Here is a 19,662-nt window from a genome sequence, read left to right on the forward strand (position 1 = left end):
AGATATCTTTATGTCATTTAGATGGATTGATTCATGCCTTGGACATGCGGTTGATGTTTAGTTAAGTTGATCTAAAATATGTACTATCTTTTGATTCTGTTTTCCACAGACTTATTCTTTACATGCGTTTTTATTTATGTAAAGGAGTTACAGAGAGAGAGAGGGAGTTGGAGGGAGAAATCTTACATCCACTAGCTCAGTCCCCAAATGACCAGTGTTGGACCAGGCTGAAGCCAAGAGAGCAATTTCCTCCAGGCCCCCCTATGAGTGCAGGGTCCCAAGGACATGGGCTCTCTTCCTCTGTTTTCCCGGCCACATTAGCAGGGAGCTGGGGTGGAAATGGGGCACCTGGGACTTGAGACCAGTGCATATATGGCATTCCAGTATCAAGGGCTTTGACTTAACCCATTTCACCACCATATCAGCTCCTCCACAGACTTTTTTGAATTCCTTTATTTATACAGTGGGAAGATTGTTAGGTCATATGGTAGCTCCATACTTAACTGAGGATCCTCCATGCTTCTTACCACGATGGTTGTATCAGTTTAATTTTTATCAGCAGTGTGCAGTGGCTTCTCCACATCTCACAATGATATTGATCTCTATTTCCCGGATACTTAGAGATACGCTGTGCATTTTTTCATATGACTCTTCTCCGTTAGTGTGTTGGCCTTTGAAAAACATTTTGTTTACATCTATTGTTCATTATTCAATTGAGATATTTGCTGTTACTGGACTTTTATTTGTTTTTACTATTCAGTTGCATTGCTCAAAAATGCGGTTTGTTATCTCTTACGATGTGTACAGTTTGGAAATATCATTTCCCATTCCGCATATTTTTTCTTCATTCTGTAGGTGGCTCACTCTCTATCTATGGTTTTCTCTGGTAAAAATAATTTAAACAGCATTGTATTGTGTTCAGGTGCTGAGTCATGAACCATCTCTTCTTTGACCCCATTCCCCATGCCATAGATAATTATTATGGAATTGTTTGTTGTGTGGGATACAAGGGTGATCCTGAATTTGGATTAACAAACTAACTAGGTGTGACTGACTTCAATACAAATTTGCTTTGTTTTGAGGAATGTATAAAACCAATAACTTGAATAACAAAAATAATGAGCTCTAGTCACTTCCCAGTAACGGCTTTCAAATGCTCCCTGCACACGCGCAGTATATCTGCAGTGTCCTGGAAATGCTTGATTATATGCTAGGTTCTCTATGGCTTTTATCCATTTCTAGCCGTCATAAATTTCTTGTACATTGTGAGACCAATACCCTTACTGGTTACTGATGATTCAGTCCACAATTGTGATGCGAAAACCTCATATGATTTAGTTTTTGTGGGCTTCCTAACATTCCAAAACTTTTGAAACTTTTAAAAATAGAGTCACATTTGTTGATGATAGCACAGTAGAACCATGCTATGCCTGAGCAATATCACCTGATGGCCATATAAATTTGCCACTAGCTTTGTAAATAATGCTTTCATTCAGCATTCCAACAGATATTCTTGTATATAGTCACATTTAATGTTTACGAATCTTCCAAACTATCCCTCAAAATTATAGTTTTATCATCAGCGTGAGTGCGCTTCATCATGCAGGTTCAAGTTTTATTTATTCTTTATTCTGCTTCTCTCTAGTTCTTACACACAATTATCTTGATTTTGCATTGGGATCAGGATGCTTGAGACTGGCTCCCAATCATGGGCCTGAGATACTCAGCAAGAACAGCAGCGGCGTCTTCCGTGTGGGATTGTTTCCAGTTAATCGGAAACTTCATAGCGTATCGTTGATTTAATTTTTCCCTCTCCTTAAAACTTTGCCCTAATTTAAAAGTTTACTCTGGAGAAGGAAATTATTTCTGATTACCTTTTCTCAACAAATATTTGAAATGGTCAGCTCATCTAAACTGTTACTAGAACTTGTCATTCTTTGTCAGTGTCATTAACTTAGAGAATGCCAACTATAAAAAATGAAAATATATTTGCTATCATGCTAAAATATCTGTGGAGATTTTAAATATAATTGAGTCTTCAGGGGCTCCCCCTGATGCATAAGAGGTAATGGATCAACACTTGAAGGTATAGAATTTGACAAAAATATATAAATTTGCTTTGTAAGCCTGTGGAATTTTTTTTTTTTGCCATAAAAGATAACTCATAAAATCACTTGTTTTCATGTAAGATTGGGACGGTTTATATGATGATAAAATGAACATGTGGCTGAAGCAGATTCATTATGATTTGTCAAAGAAATCTGTAACAGCTCCCTCTGCTTTTCTGCCTTTAGTTTGTCATGTTAACAGTGATAACATGTTTCTTTAAACATGTTTCAAACTGTTACCAGCGTATTTGTGTTATATGCTTAAAGCATTTTATTTCTCAAATGCAACTCTATTCATAAAATTCATAAGAAGTAGAATGCATTTTTGTTGTTTTATTGCCCACAAAATAGTCTCAGGGACAGAACAGAATTTACTATTCCTTTCAGATACATTAAACTTCCAGTGTAAACTAGCATGTGATAAAAAGATATCTAAATTTTTCATGGTTATTTTCATTTCCTTTGCCATTTAAACAGAAATCAGTGTGGACAAAATGACTTCCTTTGATCTAGATGTTTCTCTTTTCGCGAAACTCTAGAAATAGCCATTTCGGTTTCACTAGAAATACTAGGCATTCGAAAAACTTTTTTTTTTTTTTTTACTATGAAATAGCAATGATCTTAGCTGAAATGGATTTATTAGTATGCAGCTTTATGGACATGCCTGTTGAATTGGTTTCTCGTCTCCTTGTCTTCCCACCGTCACTGCATCTTCTCAATAGAGTGCTTTTCATTGGGGTCCGTAGTGTGTCGCATACGCAAGTACTTGCTTCACTTCCATTTTCCCCCTCTATCACGAGCCGAAAGCGTGGGACCTGCTTGTTTGTATTTTTTAAAAGTTTACTTATTCCCTATTATTTAACAGATACAATTGTTGTATCTAACTCTCTGATCAAAAATACACCGTGGAAAATTGACAATTCGATCAGACAATATTGAGCTGCTCCCGACTGCTTTCTAGGTGCTTGCATTTATTCAGGGAATAATTTTGACTCAAAAGGTTCCTTGTACTTTGTGCATTTTGTTGATAGGGAATTAGTGTATATGCTTTGAAGATAATTACTGATCACATAGCATTTGTTCCTATTGATTAGTCCCAGTTTCTGTAATCAGTCGTTTTTTGTGCTAGTTTACATACGACATAGTCTCTTAGCTTTTGCGGGATTCGATGTTCTGGATTATGTGCAGTGCATTCTCTGTTCTTTTGCATGTGAAGTTTGTTGCACCGTTTGAATTTGGATGCCAGTCCTTGTAGGTAAAAGGTTTGATGAAGTAAGATGTTCCTCTGAAAAGTCTAGGTAGAAAGAAAGCCTTGTTGCTATTATCTTCAACACAGCTTAGGCTTTTTCCCCCCAAGGACATAAACTTTTTAGATTTTATTTTTCCTCCAACAAACGTGCAGGAAGGGCAATAATGCTTTCTGAGTGCTTGCTAGGTTCAGGGTTATAATGAACACCATCTGTGAGAATGTAAACATTAATTGCTTAATGACTTTATTGGTAAGGAAATTGATGAGGAAATTGAATAAAAAATGAAATAAGTCTTCTCTTTAGGTTTTACTTCTGATATAATATAGAACACAGCAAGTAGTTTTACATATTATGAATCCTAAAGAGTGCAATAGGTCTTTGATTTCTCCAAAGGGCACTTAGCTGTGCTTTGCTATTTCACTTCCTATTAAAGACCACAACATTTCTAGATTTTTAAAAAAATTTTACACCCTTAAATGTAAAGTTAAATTTGCAAGAAGTTGTAATGATTTTATAAATGCTATAAAATGAGGAAGTAGCCAGAAAAAAAAAATGCTCCTTTGGAAACTGCCAGTGAGTCTGCAAATAAGTCATTTGCTTCTCTCTGTGCCGCTTAGGGGTAAGAGACAAAGCTTGGCTCCATTAAGGACTAAAAACTCCCTTAATATCCCATTAAATTTTAGACAGCTTTGTATGCAAAGCTCTCCTGAACCCCAGAATAATAAGTAAATTTGATCTTAAGCCTTTAGGGAAGGATATTAAAAAGCAGAGGTAAATGTAAAATGGAATTCAAAACATGAGGAATGAGCAAAGAAGATTCCAATTGAGAGAACCAAGTAGAATTGAAAAAGGATCAGTCAGCTGGGCATTTGACTAGAGGTTCATTCAGATGATGCTGAGAAGTGACTGTCCTGCACCAGAGCCTGGTGGTGGTACCTGCATTCCTATCTTGTTCCTTATTCCTTGTCCTCCTCCTTGTTCAGACCCTGGAGGCAGCAGTGAGTGCAAAAGTGGTCAGGGTCCCACCACCCACCTCCATCCCCCGGAGTAAGATTCCAGTCCCTGCTTCAGCCACTCAAAGCCCCAGCTGTTGTTGGCCTTCTGGGAGTGAATCAGCAGATGAGAGAGAGAGCTCTGTGTGTCTTTCAAATAGAGAAAAAATAAATAGTAAAAATGGATCAGTAAGACTGTAAGGTTAACTATTTTAAACAGAATAGAGCTGGCTAAACAGAGATAATTAATGGAAGTGAAATTTGGAGCGTCAACGGCAGAGACCTTAGAATCAGCTGAAGCGATTTTACAGGTCGATGCATAGCAGTTGGACTGATGGCAGCCTTATGAAACTGTCGGTGAAGCTGTGGGTACCTACAAGGTCTAAACTGCTCCCAGTTCACCATTCCACACCACTGTGTTATTCAAAAAAGAGGTTGAAATGTGGCAATCTTAAGGGATTCCGAGAGAGAGAGAGGGAGAGAGAGAGAGAGAGATAAATAAATAAATAAATAAGCATTTATTTATTTAAAATAATATTTTATAAATAATATAAATAATTTAATATAATATAAATGTAATTTAATATATTAATGTATATTTTATATGTCGAATATATTCAAGATAATATGTATTTAACATATATTAAAATTTAATACAAATATAAATGATTTTATAAATAATATTAAAAATAAATAAATATTTGTTTTTATTTGTTTATTTATTTATTTATTTATATTTGCCAAAAGGCAGATCAGATTTACAGAGAGAGAGAGAGATAGAAAGATCTTCTGTACTCTGGGTCACTCCCAAAATGGCTACGATGGCTGGAACTGAGCCCAACCAAAGCCAGGAGCCAGGAGCTTCCTCTGGGTCTGCCAAAGGAGTACAGTGTCCAAGGACTTCAGTCATCCTGTACTGCTTTCCCAGGGCATAAGCAATGAGCTGAATGGGAAGTGGAGCAGCCAGGACAAAAAATTGTGCCCCAAATGGGATCCCGGCACTTGCAAGGTGAGGATTTAGCCATTAAGTGTATTTGCCTGCGAACCAGCCTTCCTAAATATGCTTACACCTGCCTGAGGAAGATAAGTATGGTCCCCTGAAAATATTTGGGAACACTGTTCACAAACTTTGATAAAGCATCTCACCTTTGTGGGTTGGTTAAATTGGGGGGAAATTTTGAGTAGAAATTGTGGATTTTTAATTTTTCAGTATTAACTTAATAGCAACTTGTATAGCAAATCACATTTCACCATCTTTTTTTTTTTTTAAGATTTATTTGTTTTTAGTGGAAAGGCAGATTTACAGAGAGAAAGGAGAGGCAGAGAGAACTTCCATCTGTTGATTCACTCCCTAAATGGCGACACAGCTCAGACCGAGCTGATCCTCCCAGGATCCAGGAGCTTCTGTTCTTTCCCATCTCCCTCCTGGGTGCAAAGTGCCAAGGCTTTAAGCCATCCCCCACTGCTTCCCCAGGCCGCAAGCAGGGAGCTGGATCAGCAGTGGAGCAGCCTGGACAAGAACCGACAGCCATGTGGCATCCCAGCACTGGCAAGGGGTAGATTAACCCACAGAGCTATCACTTCGGGCCCTATCATTAAGCATCTTTTAGATGCTATATTCAACTCAACCATTTTATGTTTCAAATATTATAAGGTACACATAAAGAAAAATCCCAGTTACCTCTACACCAACACCATTATTTTCGATTTCAAACAGCGTTAATGTCTTAGCTCTTGACTTGGATGTTAGTTAATTGAGCTTCCAGCATCTTTGTAATCATTTTAAGATATTTAAAGTAGCATCCCTGTTATACTCTCTGAAAATGTTGGCTAATTCCCTATTTGTACAATGTTTTTCAATCTTTACGAGCAGGAGCTAAGGTACTGGTCATATCTGGAAATTAGAAATCAGAGTGGTAGCACTTGCAGCAAAAACAGCATTTCATTGATTGAGAAAGCTGGAAGCAGCTACTGTCAACAGCATGAAAATCTGCGACAATAGCAGGGGAAACAAACAACAACAAACATGAGACAGGAAGAGACAGACTCGAACTAGAGAAATGGGGGATGCTTGATGTCCTTAGAATTTTTCAATTTGATCCAACTTTTGTACCACCTTCACAAGCTGTACATTTTTTACATGTTAGCCCTTTATGCTTAAGGTCAACAAATGATTCCTATTTGAAAGTGAATGTTAAAATAACAGTAAAAATGACATGTAATAATACTGGTCCCAGTCAAGTGTCTAGGAATATCGTGATTGTGTATGGTTGCCTATTATTGAGTCTGTTTGAAAGCAGAAAGAACAGATCTCAAGGAATCCTGACAGTCTGTTACCACCACCATTAGTCTCCTCCTTTACGGAATCAAAGGATTGGAAAAGGCGGAGAAGGAAAAAGACATGGACCCATTGTCTGATGCTCTGTAGGCTGATTTCAGTCCCGGAGCCATGTGGAATGAGAAAAGGAAGTTAGTGTGACTATGTATGTTTAAGTGTCTGCTTTCTGATATTGATTTACGCTTCCTATGTTGAAATAGTCTTTATTCTTTGTATTTGCAGCCCTTGTACGAGCCTGCGCTGATGGAGGTGCCAACCGCTTGTATGATGTCACCGAAGGAGAGAGAGACAGGTATGCCTTCTTTCGGCCAGTGTTCACTCTACCCGCTAGTTTGGCTCTTCTCTTGTTTCATTTTCATCTTAGTAAATGGACAGTGGATTTTTCATTAGATTCATTTATAGAGAATTAATTCAACAAGATAAGAGCGAGCTCTGCAATCACATTATATCTTTCTTTGAATGGTGTCTCTTAGTAGAACCAGGCACATCCACTGTTATCTTTTAAACTCTCATTCTTCTGCTTCAAGAACTCATGAAGTATCGAATATTGATATTTGTGAGGAAGCTTCAAATGACAATTTGAAGCGTTATTCAAACACTCTGAGTGACTAAAAAAAATGACCTTATTTAAAAATATATACTCAGTGGTACAAGCTGTGGGAGTTTATATTAGCCTTGGTAAACCACAGTATAATTTACTGTAACATAATTACTTCTGAGTTAGGCACACATATATACTTTAGGAGATAGTTTATTTCTTTATAGTTTGCTGTCTATACTTTCTGTTTTTTTTTTTTAAATCTCTGCATGGTGAGCAATTTTTAGATAAGGGAATATATTTTATGGAAACTGATTTTAAATGTAGCTCATTGGCAATGTGTTTGTAGTCAAACCCCTTGGCAAGCACAACAGCTTGTAGTGTAGCTATAAGGGGACTAGCTGTAAAATGCAGACCTATCTGTACCATATGTGTATTAAATAGATTGAAATGTTTATAGCTTCAGAAATAACCACCTTGCTGCAAGAAATATAATAAAGATGCTATGATGTAACTTACCCTGGGTGTGATTCAATACACATAGTTTGAAATGATCTATTTTTCTTTATGGCACAAAAATGTCAGGTTTTAATATTGGAACTGTGCTTAGAAAGCAGCTGTTTATAGAAAGAGGCATGTTTGCTTTGTGGCTGGACATACCAGTGTTGGGGACTGGATGCATTATTAAATAATAGGAAAGCAGTGACAATATAAGTGACTATACATGAATTTAAATTCATAACCTTTTCCTGTTCCTTGGTTTGTAACTTTGCAGATTTTTTTCCACTGTATTTTGTAGGACACGACACAAACAATATGTTTTAAAGACTCAAATGTGTGTTATGAATGTGATCTGCAAACATTGCATTCAGAAAAGAGCACGATCTTCGTGATGCTAGGATTATTATTTGTGTGCTGTTTGCTCTGTTTCTTCAGCTCTCTTGTTGGCAGTCTGATGCTGAGTATCGCTTTCCTAATGACAGAGACTGCTTAAGAAACCAATTATGGCTAAAACTCTGAAGTGATATTAAAGAGTGCTTCTCAACTTTGTCTTGATCCTAAGAACCAACTCAAATGCTTATGAAAATATCTGGGTTTCTATGCTGGTTATTTTTATTGGCTTGCATTAGATACTAACAGAGAGGCTAACCAGACTTTTATTCACATTCGAAAGCAAAACAGATGACCATATTGATTAAGTCATTAGAGCTATTAATTTCAAAATAAGTTTGCCTAATGTTTCTCAAGACATTTCTGAATAATTTTACGGAAATCCTCCCAGAAATGTTCCAAGAAGATTTATGTAATTCAAATAACCAGCATTTGTTCATTTATGAAACTGCTCAACAGAACAATGTGCTCTTCATTGATTCTTCAGTGGTAATAAGGTGTTTACAATGGTGCACACTCTAATGCCTTGGAAGCACTGGTTTGTGTTAGAGTAAGCCTCTATTAAGATGAGCGAAACCAAAGGCCCCTGGTGGGGATTAAATCCTTAGAATCAGTCTCATGAAATCTGAACCCTACTGAGTTCAACTAATTGGATTCAGGTGACTAGCCATAATTCCTATGAGTTCTAGTATAAATGATTCACAATATAAAAAAAATATATGTTCTCAGATCTTAAAAAGCCAATATGCATAGTTTATGAACCACTGCTGTCCTTACTCTCACCCGTTCATGGATCTGACATCCGTCTCTGAAATAGCAAGGCCTTACAATTATGCAATAACATGAATTTTTAGAAAAACAATTACAGTCGGAGATCAAATACTTAGTCCTTTGAGGGGAAGGGACAAGAATGGTGCAGACAAAACATAAAAATGACTTGCCAGAAGGGTAGGATTAAAGGAGCAGTCAGCTGTGGGGTCAACTTTGTACTCTCTCAGGCCAAGCCTAGGGCACTGATAGCCTTGTCACTGCTCTAGATACCATTGGATATTCAGATCTGGATCAATGCCTTCTGGAAACACCGGGAAGGCTGGGAGGCAACCAGTTCACTTGCTGCCTCCCCTCCTTAACAACCCAAGGGAAATGGGAGGTTGACATGTGGGAGGTAAATCGGGTAAGACACGCAGGGAGATGATGTGATACCGGAGGGTGCAGCCCCTCAGACAAACATCAGAGCTGTGGAGCACAAGGCAGGGAAGCAGTAGGTTAAGAGGGCAACTGGAGAACAAGGTGTGCTCTGAAGACCAAGGGAATACAACCGTGGAACATTTATCTAAACAGAAAATTCTAGTGGCCGGCTCTGTGTTGTAACAGGTGAAGCTGCCATGGACAGTGCGAGCATCCCATATGGACACTGGTTTGTATGTCCTGGCTGCTCCACTTCCAATCCAGCTCTCTGCAAATGTGCCTGAGAAAGAGGTGGAGAATGAACCAAGTGCTTGGGCTCCTGCACTCACAAAAAATTGGTCACACCCTTAGATCCAAGCCTATATTGGATATATTAAAACATTCTACCTTTTTGAAATTCTTCTTTTGCTAAGAATACTCAAAATGAGATGTGCCAACTCAATATGTTTTGAGGTATGTAATGTATCATTGTTGACTGTAAATATCGTGTTTTCCAGAAGATCTTTAGAGCTTACATCTTAACTACAATTTTGTGTCCTGTGATGAGTAATTCCCTACTTCCTGTTTCCCTCAGTTTCTGGCAGCCACCATTCCACAGTCTGTCAGTTTAACTGTTCCAACTAGTTCTTGCAGGTGAAATCGTGTTTACACTTTGATGGCTGGCTAACCTCTCTTAGCACAGTATTCTCAAGGTCACAGCATCCTTCACAGATGCCCATCTGTCTTTGTCTGAGCCCCGAAAGAAACCTCCCTTTGTTTGTCAGGGTCTTGTTTGTTTTAGGTGTTTTTGTTTTGTTTTGTTTTTAATAAAAAATAGTCCAAAATATTCTTTCATGTTGTAAAAACTGTACATGAAAATTGAATATATACAATGAGCAGAGAGAACACAAGAAAGGAAAAACTGTAATTTCTTCCCAAAAGCAAAGCACCACATTGAGCCTCTGGCTTGATGCAACACAAAACATAACTTCCTCTTCTGTAGTTACTTGTCTCAGCACTGGGAGGGCTCGTAAACGTGAATTCCATTCTGTGTTAGACGGGTGTCTGGAAATATTAGGTACCCAATATGCATTTTTAGTAAATGAATATTTGATCACAGTTATTCTACTCATCTCATAAGAATCTGAATGACTTTGATTGATGGCCCTTGGACTTGCAATAAATAATTTACCTTGCTCTGAGAGCTGGTACATTCTCTTTGTGGGCGTCTGTTCACTTTGTCCATGAAGCAGCTTCCGTGAATCCCATACCATTTGATGAAATGGATGCTGCCAAAGACAGTTGTACATTTTGCCCTGAGCTTGAGATTAAAAGGTAAGAAGTCTTAGGAATATTTGGTTTTCATCTTTTTCTGATTTTAGAAATGTGGGGCAGTAAATAGGCCGTTCAAGCATGTGGGGCAGTGGCTCCTGATCTCCAGTTCCAACTGCATAAAGAGATGTCTCATTGTTACATCCCCTTAGTAATTCCTGATTAAAAGCAAACAAGAATCATGAAATTGAGGCCATCACTGTGTTACAGGTACACAGTACACTTATCCATTCAGGTGCAGGGCCAAGTTCAGCTGCTTCCAATCCAACACCCTACTAACAGCCTGGCAAAGCAATGGAAGATGGCCTGGAGTGTTCGGGTCACTGCACCCATTTCTAAGAGCTCCTGGCTTCAAACCAGCTTGCCTTGACTGCTGCACCTGCTTGCAGAATGAACCACTGTATGGAAGATCTGTCTCTCATGTACAAACAAAACTTTGTCTCTTAAACAAATAAATTTTAAACATATATTATGTATATATATGCATATATACAGTGTGTGTGAAATCAGACATCACAAATTTGTCTGACAACATGGGAGAAAGTTTGCCTTAATCCTTTTTTCTCCCATAAACAATGCCTTTAAGAAATGTGACTATTATGGGACTGGCATAGTGGTGTGGCAGGCTGATCCTCCGCTGCCATGCCAGCTTCCCAGATGAGTGCCAATTCATGTCCCAGCTACTCCACTGATGATCCAGCTCTCTGCTTGTATCCTGGGGAAGCAGTGGAGGATGGCCCCAGTGCCTGGGACCCTGCACACACGAGGAAGACCAGACAGAAGCTCCAGGCTCCCAGCAGCCAGTCTGCTCGGCTCTGGCCATTGTGGCCATTTGGGGAGTGAACCGGTGAATGAGAGCCCCTTCTCTGTCTCTCCTTCTCTACCTGTAAAATCTGCATTCAAATAAAAACAGATCAGTGTTTGAAAATATGAATACTTTAAAATTCTCATCCAGTTGAAAAAAATGAAACAAGAGCTTTGGCATCAAAGCTCAAGAATAATATATAATCTCAAGAATAAGCTGATGGCAGAAATGAAGATGTAGCATTGTCTTACGATTTATTCATTTATTTCATGTTTTCTATAGATAGACACTTTGGCATCATGTAAATTTATATGCAAATGATTACAATATAGTTCCTGCCCTCAAGAAATGCCTTTCTCAGACATCACTGACAGATGCTTGAATAAAAATAAGAGTATTAGGAAATATTCTGAAGGTCCTGATGGAATGCAGAAGCCTAACCCTAATCCTAACCCTTATGACTGCATAGTGTGTGTGTGTGTGTGTGTGTGTGTGTGTGTGTGTGTGTGTGTGTGTGTGTGTCTGTGTAGTGACTTGGGGATAATAAGAGAGGTTCTCTTTTTGTCTCCTGAATAAAATAACCTCGGTGTGTTGAGAATCGGGATACTTCGGCCTGTCCGGTCATCTCCTTTATCTTCTAGTCTAATGGAACTGCCCGCTGTCTGTAATATGTCATTCCATTTCTCCAGTCTGCCTTTGCCTGGGCCAGCTCATGATGAATCTCACACTCATGGGTTCAACTCACAACCCAGGCCAGCTGGCTGGTCCTCCGAGTGATGATCAGTGCTTGGAGAGTCTACGCTGTACAGAGTCTCAGATGGTGTAAGGAGCATACCCTAGTATCTCTCCCCGGGCTCCCATGTTGCTGGAGGAAGTAAAAGCACGTGGGCCATCTTCTGCTTCTTCCAGGCCAAGGGCAGAGAGCTGGATCAGAGAGGAGTACCCAGGATTCAGACTGACACCGTAGTGGAGGAGGCTGATGTAGGTGATGGCTTTACCTGCTCTGCAACAGCGCTGGTGCTGCTGGTCTGTCTTACAGAAACCCTATCCACGCAGCAGGATTCCACTGAGATGCTGTTGGCTGCGTGAAGGCTCATCTCTCCTCCCAGCCTAATGTGATCTGACATCTCTTGCACTGTAATAATACTTCTAAATCACAGTGTTATACTCACATTTTATCTTGATTTAGACCTGCAAAGACTTAACATCATTTGCAAGGTTGTAAATTTCTGGTGATTTATTACCCTGTAACTTTGCATAATAGTTGGCAATTATTTACTTTCTCATTTTGTCTTGTAATTTACCTATGTGTAGATATATCTTATATCCTTCACTAGGTAATGAGCTCCTAGAAAATAATCATAATTAATTATCCTTACACACCTCGTAATATCTCATACACAGACAAGTAGCTGACAATGAATGCTTTTTCGTTGATGTCCTACTTGAAGTGTCACCAAAACTAGGTTTTCATTCAGCCCGGGATAACGATAAGCAGCGATTGGAAGCCTCTTGATGAAGATGCTTCAGATAATTACATTTCTTATTTCTAGGTCTAAAGCAGCAATATGGAACATCTCGAAATATGAAGCATTTTTGTCCTAAGTCATGAAAGTATGTTCCACTGGTTTTCAGAATTTTATATCACACCGCCTTCTAAATCCTCTCCAAATGAGTCTTTTATCCTGCTCTAAGATCCTTGTTTTGGAATTCATTGGTATTTTTAGAGTAGCCTGCATTGTGAGCATCGGAGCCGGTGGTGACGGAGTTTTAGAAAAGAAATTGTGACTTTGTGGAACTTAGAGGTCATTGGACCCATCGGTGTAACAGCCCAAGAAATAATCATGTGTGTTGGTATTGTATGTGTAGGACATGTGGAAGAGAAGGAGCGTTGTTTTTAGGGGAATTTTCTCAGAGTAATTGGCGAATATAAAAAAAAAATGTAATGTGAAGACCTGCATAAGGTTATATTTTTTTCAAAATGTATCAATATGGGCCCAGTGTGGTAGCCTAGTGGCTAATTCCTCACCTTGTAACTGCCAGGATCCGAGATGGGTGCTGGCTCATGTCCAGGATGATCCATTTCCCATCCAGTTCCCTGCGTGTGGCTTGGGAAAGCAGTAGAGGACGGCCCCAAGCCTTGGGACCTTTACCCACATGACAAGACCTTGAAGAAACAAACTCCTGGCTCCTGGCTTCAGATTGGCTCAGCTCTAGCCATTGTGGCCACTTGGGGAGTGAACCAGCAGCTGGAAGATCTTTCTCTCTGTTGCTCCTTCTCTCTGTAAATTTGTCTTTCCAATAAAAAGAAATAAATCTTGAAGAAACAAGTTTAAAATTAAAATTAAAACAGAATTTATGAACGTGTAGCTCTATCTAAAGCAGCCCAGAGCCGGAGCTGAGCCAGGGCAGGTGTCTGAGCCCAGGACTGTTTCTCAGCCTCTCCTGTGGATTTCAGGAGTCCTTGAACAGCAACCTGCTGCCTCGCAGAGTTCATTACCAAGAGCTGGAGTTGGAAAGGAATTTGCTGCTGCCAAAAGAAATTCAAAATGTGATTTAAATAACTGAACGATATGGGAGACTGGCTCTTAAATATTATCATCTAAAGCCTTTATCAATCAATCCGGGTTTCTAAGAGCAAGTATCAGATACACTATTGGAAGAATCAATGACATGTCTACGTATGGCTACATCAAGCAACTGAATGAATAATTTTGTTTTCTACTTTCTTCCAAGTGACAACAAGTTTCTCATTGGGAATTGTGTAATGGGCAGTATACAGTACTGTTCAACATCTAATCCCGAGACTTCACTGACTCTCAAACTTTTGGCACATAATTAAATTCCTCGGGCTGCAGTTTCTTTGTGATGTTTCAGTAAGGTCATTATCTTTTGGAGCACGCGGAGAAATATGGGTGAAGAAACTTATTACTTGAGCTGTTTACAAAAGACTTAGATAAGTTAAGAGGATGGAGGGTGGCCTTTCCAAGATACGGTATGATGAATTATTCCTTAGTTGAATGCGCAGCAGAGGTAATTGTTGGCAATAGCTGTAAATATTCTTGCTACAGTTATTATCTGCACCGAGCAATTGTTCTGCTTTTCAGAAAAGTTTTTAGCCTTTTTCGTTTAATGTTCAGTATGAAAGAATACGGTGTTGAGCTCCCAATTCTTTTTCCTTTTTAATCAGTTTTGTGCAGGTATAATTTCATAAAATATTATCCATTCATTTTAAGCATACAGTTCAAACTGAATATCAAGTTGTAAGTAATTCAACAAAATACATCCACTTAACAACAACAAAAAAAGTTTCCTTCCTGCCCCTTTACCATTCATCCCCTCCTCCTTCGAGAAGGTAATATAGACAGAACCACGCAATCTTACTGATTGTATCTGAATTTCTCCAGCTTTCCTTCGAGATGCATCTGTGTTATTGCATGTACTGCTCATTTGCTCTGTTTTACTGTTTAGCAGAGTTACAGTGTATGGATACAGTGCTGCTTTATTTGTTTGCTTGTTTGTTCATTTGTTTAAGATTTAGGCAGAGTTACAGAGAGAGGGAGAGAAAGAAAGGTCTTCCATCCACCGATCCACTGGTTCATCCCCCAAGTGGCCACAGTGGTCCACAGCTGGACCAGTGCAAAGACAGGAGCCAGGTGCTTCACCCAGGCCTTTCACAGGGATACACAGTGAGTTAGGGCATCTCCTGCTGGTTTCCCAGAATTATTAGCAAAAAAACTCATTGGAAATGAAGCAAGCCAGGACTGGAATCATATGGTATGCTGCAATTGCAGGCCGTGGCTTAACGTGCTACATCAGCGCTGGTGCCCACCTTTTCTCTTTGATTCGCTCAACATTAATGATGGGCCTAATTCCTAAAATGTGCCCTTTTGCTGGGAAACTGTTATTATGTTATATTCCTAAGTGTTTCTTTGGGTATTATGTTAATTCTCTAGGATCAAGCACAATTTTCAAAACGCTGTCAGTTCTGCTTGTTTTATAAAACAGTAGTAGAGACTTACATAAAAATCTTCTATTTGCTGGCTCTAGCGAAAAATCTGTAAAAATTCCCTCAATACAGGCAGGTTGTTTTATGGAATAAGATAGTATATACAGAGTTGGGTGGAATAAATTGGTGTGAAGCATCTCGGTGTGATTTGTGGTCTCAAGGACCTTTTGTGCATGTGAGCATTGACTTCAGTCCCGGTAACTATAGTTTCCCAGTGATTGAGATTTTCCTCTTTGTCAGACATTACATGGCACATGCAAAGGTGTCATTTCATATGCTTTTAAATACATAGAAAAGAAACAATGTGAACATCATTTAAGGAAAAGACAAAATCTTTCATTCCCCTTGATTCTTATAAGCCTAGTCTTCGCAATGATCAATCATATTCTTTTGGCAAGTTTCTATGAAAAAGTATTTATACAGTCAAATTACTGAGCTCTGTGAGCATCCCAACATGATTGGATCTTTGAGTCAAAATGATGGAAGGTAAGAATGATTAGCATGTTTAAAAAGAGAATTTACAACAGAAATCTTGATATTAAAGGATCTTACACAACAAACTGTGAAGGCTATTTATCTTGAACTATTGATTAGATTAGATTAGTAATTTGCCTGAGTCTGTTGGTTATCAAATGTCATACATCAGAGATCTCAAAGCCATCCATGCATAGCTAGGAATAATGTTGGGATATTTGAGGAAGGGAGAATATGTATGCAGAGATACCATGTTTCTCAGATCATGCATGAACTCAAAATAAATTTCCAGTGTGAGATCGTTTCAAGCAGGTGAAGAAAGTCAGGCTACAACTAAATTGAACCAGAGGCATTGTTCTTGATGGCTGTTCAACTTCATGAAGTATGTTCCTGACAGAACCCTTTTGTTCTACTCTACTGTAGTTGGAGTCTTCGGAAATAAATTGCCTTCTTGTGCTTTTGAACCTAGAGGAAGCAGGTTCATTTATCAAAAGTTTTGAGTGACATGTGGCTCTTTCAATTTTACTTTAAAAAAAAAAAACAAACTCATGGAATGGTTTCAGCACTTACTAATATAATCCAAAAGCTCGTCTCATCCATGTATTCGATTGTTTGGGTGGATTTTTCCATCACTCATCTAAGAAGTGATGGTTGAGAGAAATCAGTTACCACATATAGAAACGAGTCTTACCAGTTTCTCAGTGATTCTGTCTCGTTCTTTCATAAACAGCCACAATAGTTTGCATATGTGTCTGCTTGCAAATACACATTGATCTCTCTTGTTAGTAAAATTTTGGATGTGAATTTCTTGGAACAGGAGCAAACAGAATTCTCACAGCGCTGGACAAGAGGGCATATGTTATTTGTTGACACATCATGATAGGACAAGAAATTTGAATCGATGATGGGAATGCAAGTGAGCCAGGCATGGTGTTTCTGTGATTTGGAGGCAGAAAAAAATGGCAGCTAGGATTCGGGTTAAGTAGTGGCTAATGAAGGAATTCTACGGGAAAAAATACCCATGTGGTAATTACATCACGATGAAGCCTGGACCAGTAGGGGGGCACAGTGCTTCCTCTCCTCTCCTTCCTGCCTCTTTCTCCACGGACCTTCCTCCATCGTTTCTTTCTCTTTTTAAAAAAACTTTTCAGTGACTTTATTTTGCTTGAACACTGTGATTTAGAATTGCAGTTGATACCTTTATGAAAGAGATTAGCAGAGCCTCTGTCGGGCAGTAAGAAACATAATGAACTTCTCCAACAGTCTTGGACCAATGAATGTTACAGTCCTTGGGTGTCTACCTGTGTCTGTTCCAGTTGAGTGTCTTGTGGGAAGCCTTGACCCCTGGGCTCGAAAGGCCATGAAAGGAAAGGGTGCTTGAACGTTAGCACTGTTTAGAAACGATTACTTACAATCTTTTGTGTCATCCACATCATGGTCGCCCCATCAGCCTTGCAAGCCATCGTATTGCCCTTTGAAATATTAAGGACTATGCTTTAGCATCAAATGTCCAGGTACAGGGTCCCAACACTGGGCTGTCCTCAACTTCTAGCCCAGGCCACAGCCAGGGAGCTGGAAGGGAAATGGAGCAGCTGGGATACAGTTCAGTGCCCATATGAGATCCCGGTGCATGATTGTTAGGGCTTTAGTCACTAGGCTGTCGTGCCAGGTCCAAGGATCTAATTTTATAATGAGTAAATGATACATAGAAATAGAAAGTGGGCAGTATTTCTCCTTTGACACAGTTCTCTTTGTAAATGATGATTATGCTTTCCTCCCGCCCCCACCATGCATCCAGATAAACTAATAGATAATACATCCTAAAAGAATAAAAGGTATTATTTAACAAGGTTGTGTTCCTTTATTTTTTTTTTTTGAATTCCATTTGCTTTTGAGTTTCTGGTCTGTTCTCTTGCCCAGTCCATTATGATGGGAGTTATCATGACACAGAGTGATCACTTGCTTGCATGGCCTCACCAACCTGTAACTTCAACTGAGGCGTGCATTCATCTGGCTTTCCCTCTGTCTCACTGCCAGAGTTATTAAACAGTGGCCATGAATGCCCTTTCCGAAAGATTTAATGTGGTCTGTCATCAGAGTCACAAGCATAAAGGCATATGTCTAATAAGAGAAAGTCCTTTGAAAGAGGGTTTTACTGCAGGAAAAAAATAGAGATAAATATCAAAAGCTCTTAACATTGTTAGGACTTCTTTGATTTTTGATGATGATGATGATGATGATGATTTTGTTAGTGTGGTTCCTTGACTTTAATGAGCAGGAAAGAAGTTCAGCCAATTAAAACAAAAATTGTGTTACAGGTAGTATAATGAATACAGGAAATGGGAAGGCCCATCCATGAGCTTTAGAAATCTGTGAGAATTAAGGAAAATGGGAAGCCAGGTGGCGTCTCTGTGTACGTTCTGAGAGCAGGAGAAGGCGGGGCCTTAGCGCTCACTGGCTGGCTGCTGCGTGCTGCCCATGAACTCACTGGCATTTCTCAGTTCTCAGCATCACACTCCTGCCACCAGCTGGCTGGGGTTCCTGCTGACAGCAAGTCTGGTGTCCTTGTTTCTGGGGCTGGAGTTTTTCCTGGAGTGGAATGTCCACCTGTAAGACTGATATCATGCTACTTTCTGTGCTCCCAGGAAGGGCCCACTGGATGGAAAAATAATTAGTTAATTAATTGACAGATAACAAACTCACCAGGAATATCCAGCTCCCTTGTATCTTCACTGACTGTGGTTCTCTCCCCTGACCGCGGTTTTCACCAATACCCTCCTACTTTCATCTCGACACACATTTTACTCTGACATAACATGCTCATCAGGAGGAAAAAAAAATTTAATATATATATTTTTTATTTGAAAGGCAGGGTCCCAGAGAAGGAGAAAGACAGAGAGAGAGAGAGATTTTCCACTCACAGATTTACTCTTCAGGTAGCCACAGTGGTGCTGTGGCAGCGATCAAACCAGGAGTGAGGAGCTTTTTCCAGGTCTTTCACGTGGGTGCCGGGACCCAGACCTTGGGCTGTCTTCTGCTGCTTTCCCAGGCCATTAGCAGGGAGCTGAGTTAGAGGTAGAATAGATGAAGCACAAACAGGCACCTGTATGAGATGCTGGCACTGCAGGCAGGGGTTTACCATGCTCTGCCACTTCTCTGGCCCCAGGAAACATTTTAAAATTTGTCACTGTGCTAATGACAAGGAAGAGGCATCCCATGGCTACACAGCATTTTTGTAAGTGATTAAAAGAAAATTCTCTGCCATTTCTTTCAAATTAAAAAATGTTGCTCCTGCTGTGTTATAAAAATATATTGCTAATCAAAAGATGCTGTATATTTTTGGTTACTTGTGTTATTGTATCTAAGTCAACTCTGATTTCACTATTAATCGTGCATGTGTCTCTGGATGGTGTACACATTTTTTAGATATAATTCAAAAACTCATTTTCCTCTAAACGAAGCACAAGCTTATATTATACAACACAGGCTTCCTTTACTTGAGTAGACTCTTTATGACAAGCGAATAAAAATTTTTTCTAAGTTTAATATGTAGAAAAATTTCATGACTTAAAGGCACAAGGCTTGGCCTTCAAAATATGATATAATATTTTATAAAATTCTTTTATTTTTTAAGATGAGATTTTTCTAGATTTAAATCTTTTATTCAGAAAGAATTAAGGCAAGTGTATAGGAAAAAACTGTTTTATTAAAATCAACTGAAGTTAGAAGCTTAGAGAGCAGTTTTCTTTGTTCAGCCT

The 19,662-nt window shown here is 39.1% G+C and overlaps 1 protein-coding gene across 1 annotated transcript in view; it reads left to right on the forward strand.

The window, feature by feature from the left end:
* Nucleotides 1-19,662, forward strand: part of TPK1 (thiamin pyrophosphokinase 1) — a 331,654-nt gene that overhangs the window by 119,128 nt on the left and 192,864 nt on the right. Inside the window, exon 3 of the mRNA XM_041002510.1 lies at nt 6,911-6,980. Coding sequence (XP_040858444.1) covers nt 6,911-6,980 — 70 coding nt within the window. The remainder of the gene's footprint in view (nt 1-6,910; nt 6,981-19,662) is intronic.

Source organism: Ochotona curzoniae, unplaced genomic scaffold (assembly GCF_017591425.1).
Source record: "Ochotona curzoniae isolate NIBS_2020 unplaced genomic scaffold, NIBS_Ocur_1.0 scaffold_2476, whole genome shotgun sequence".
Taxonomy (NCBI): domain Eukaryota; kingdom Metazoa; phylum Chordata; class Mammalia; order Lagomorpha; family Ochotonidae; genus Ochotona; species Ochotona curzoniae.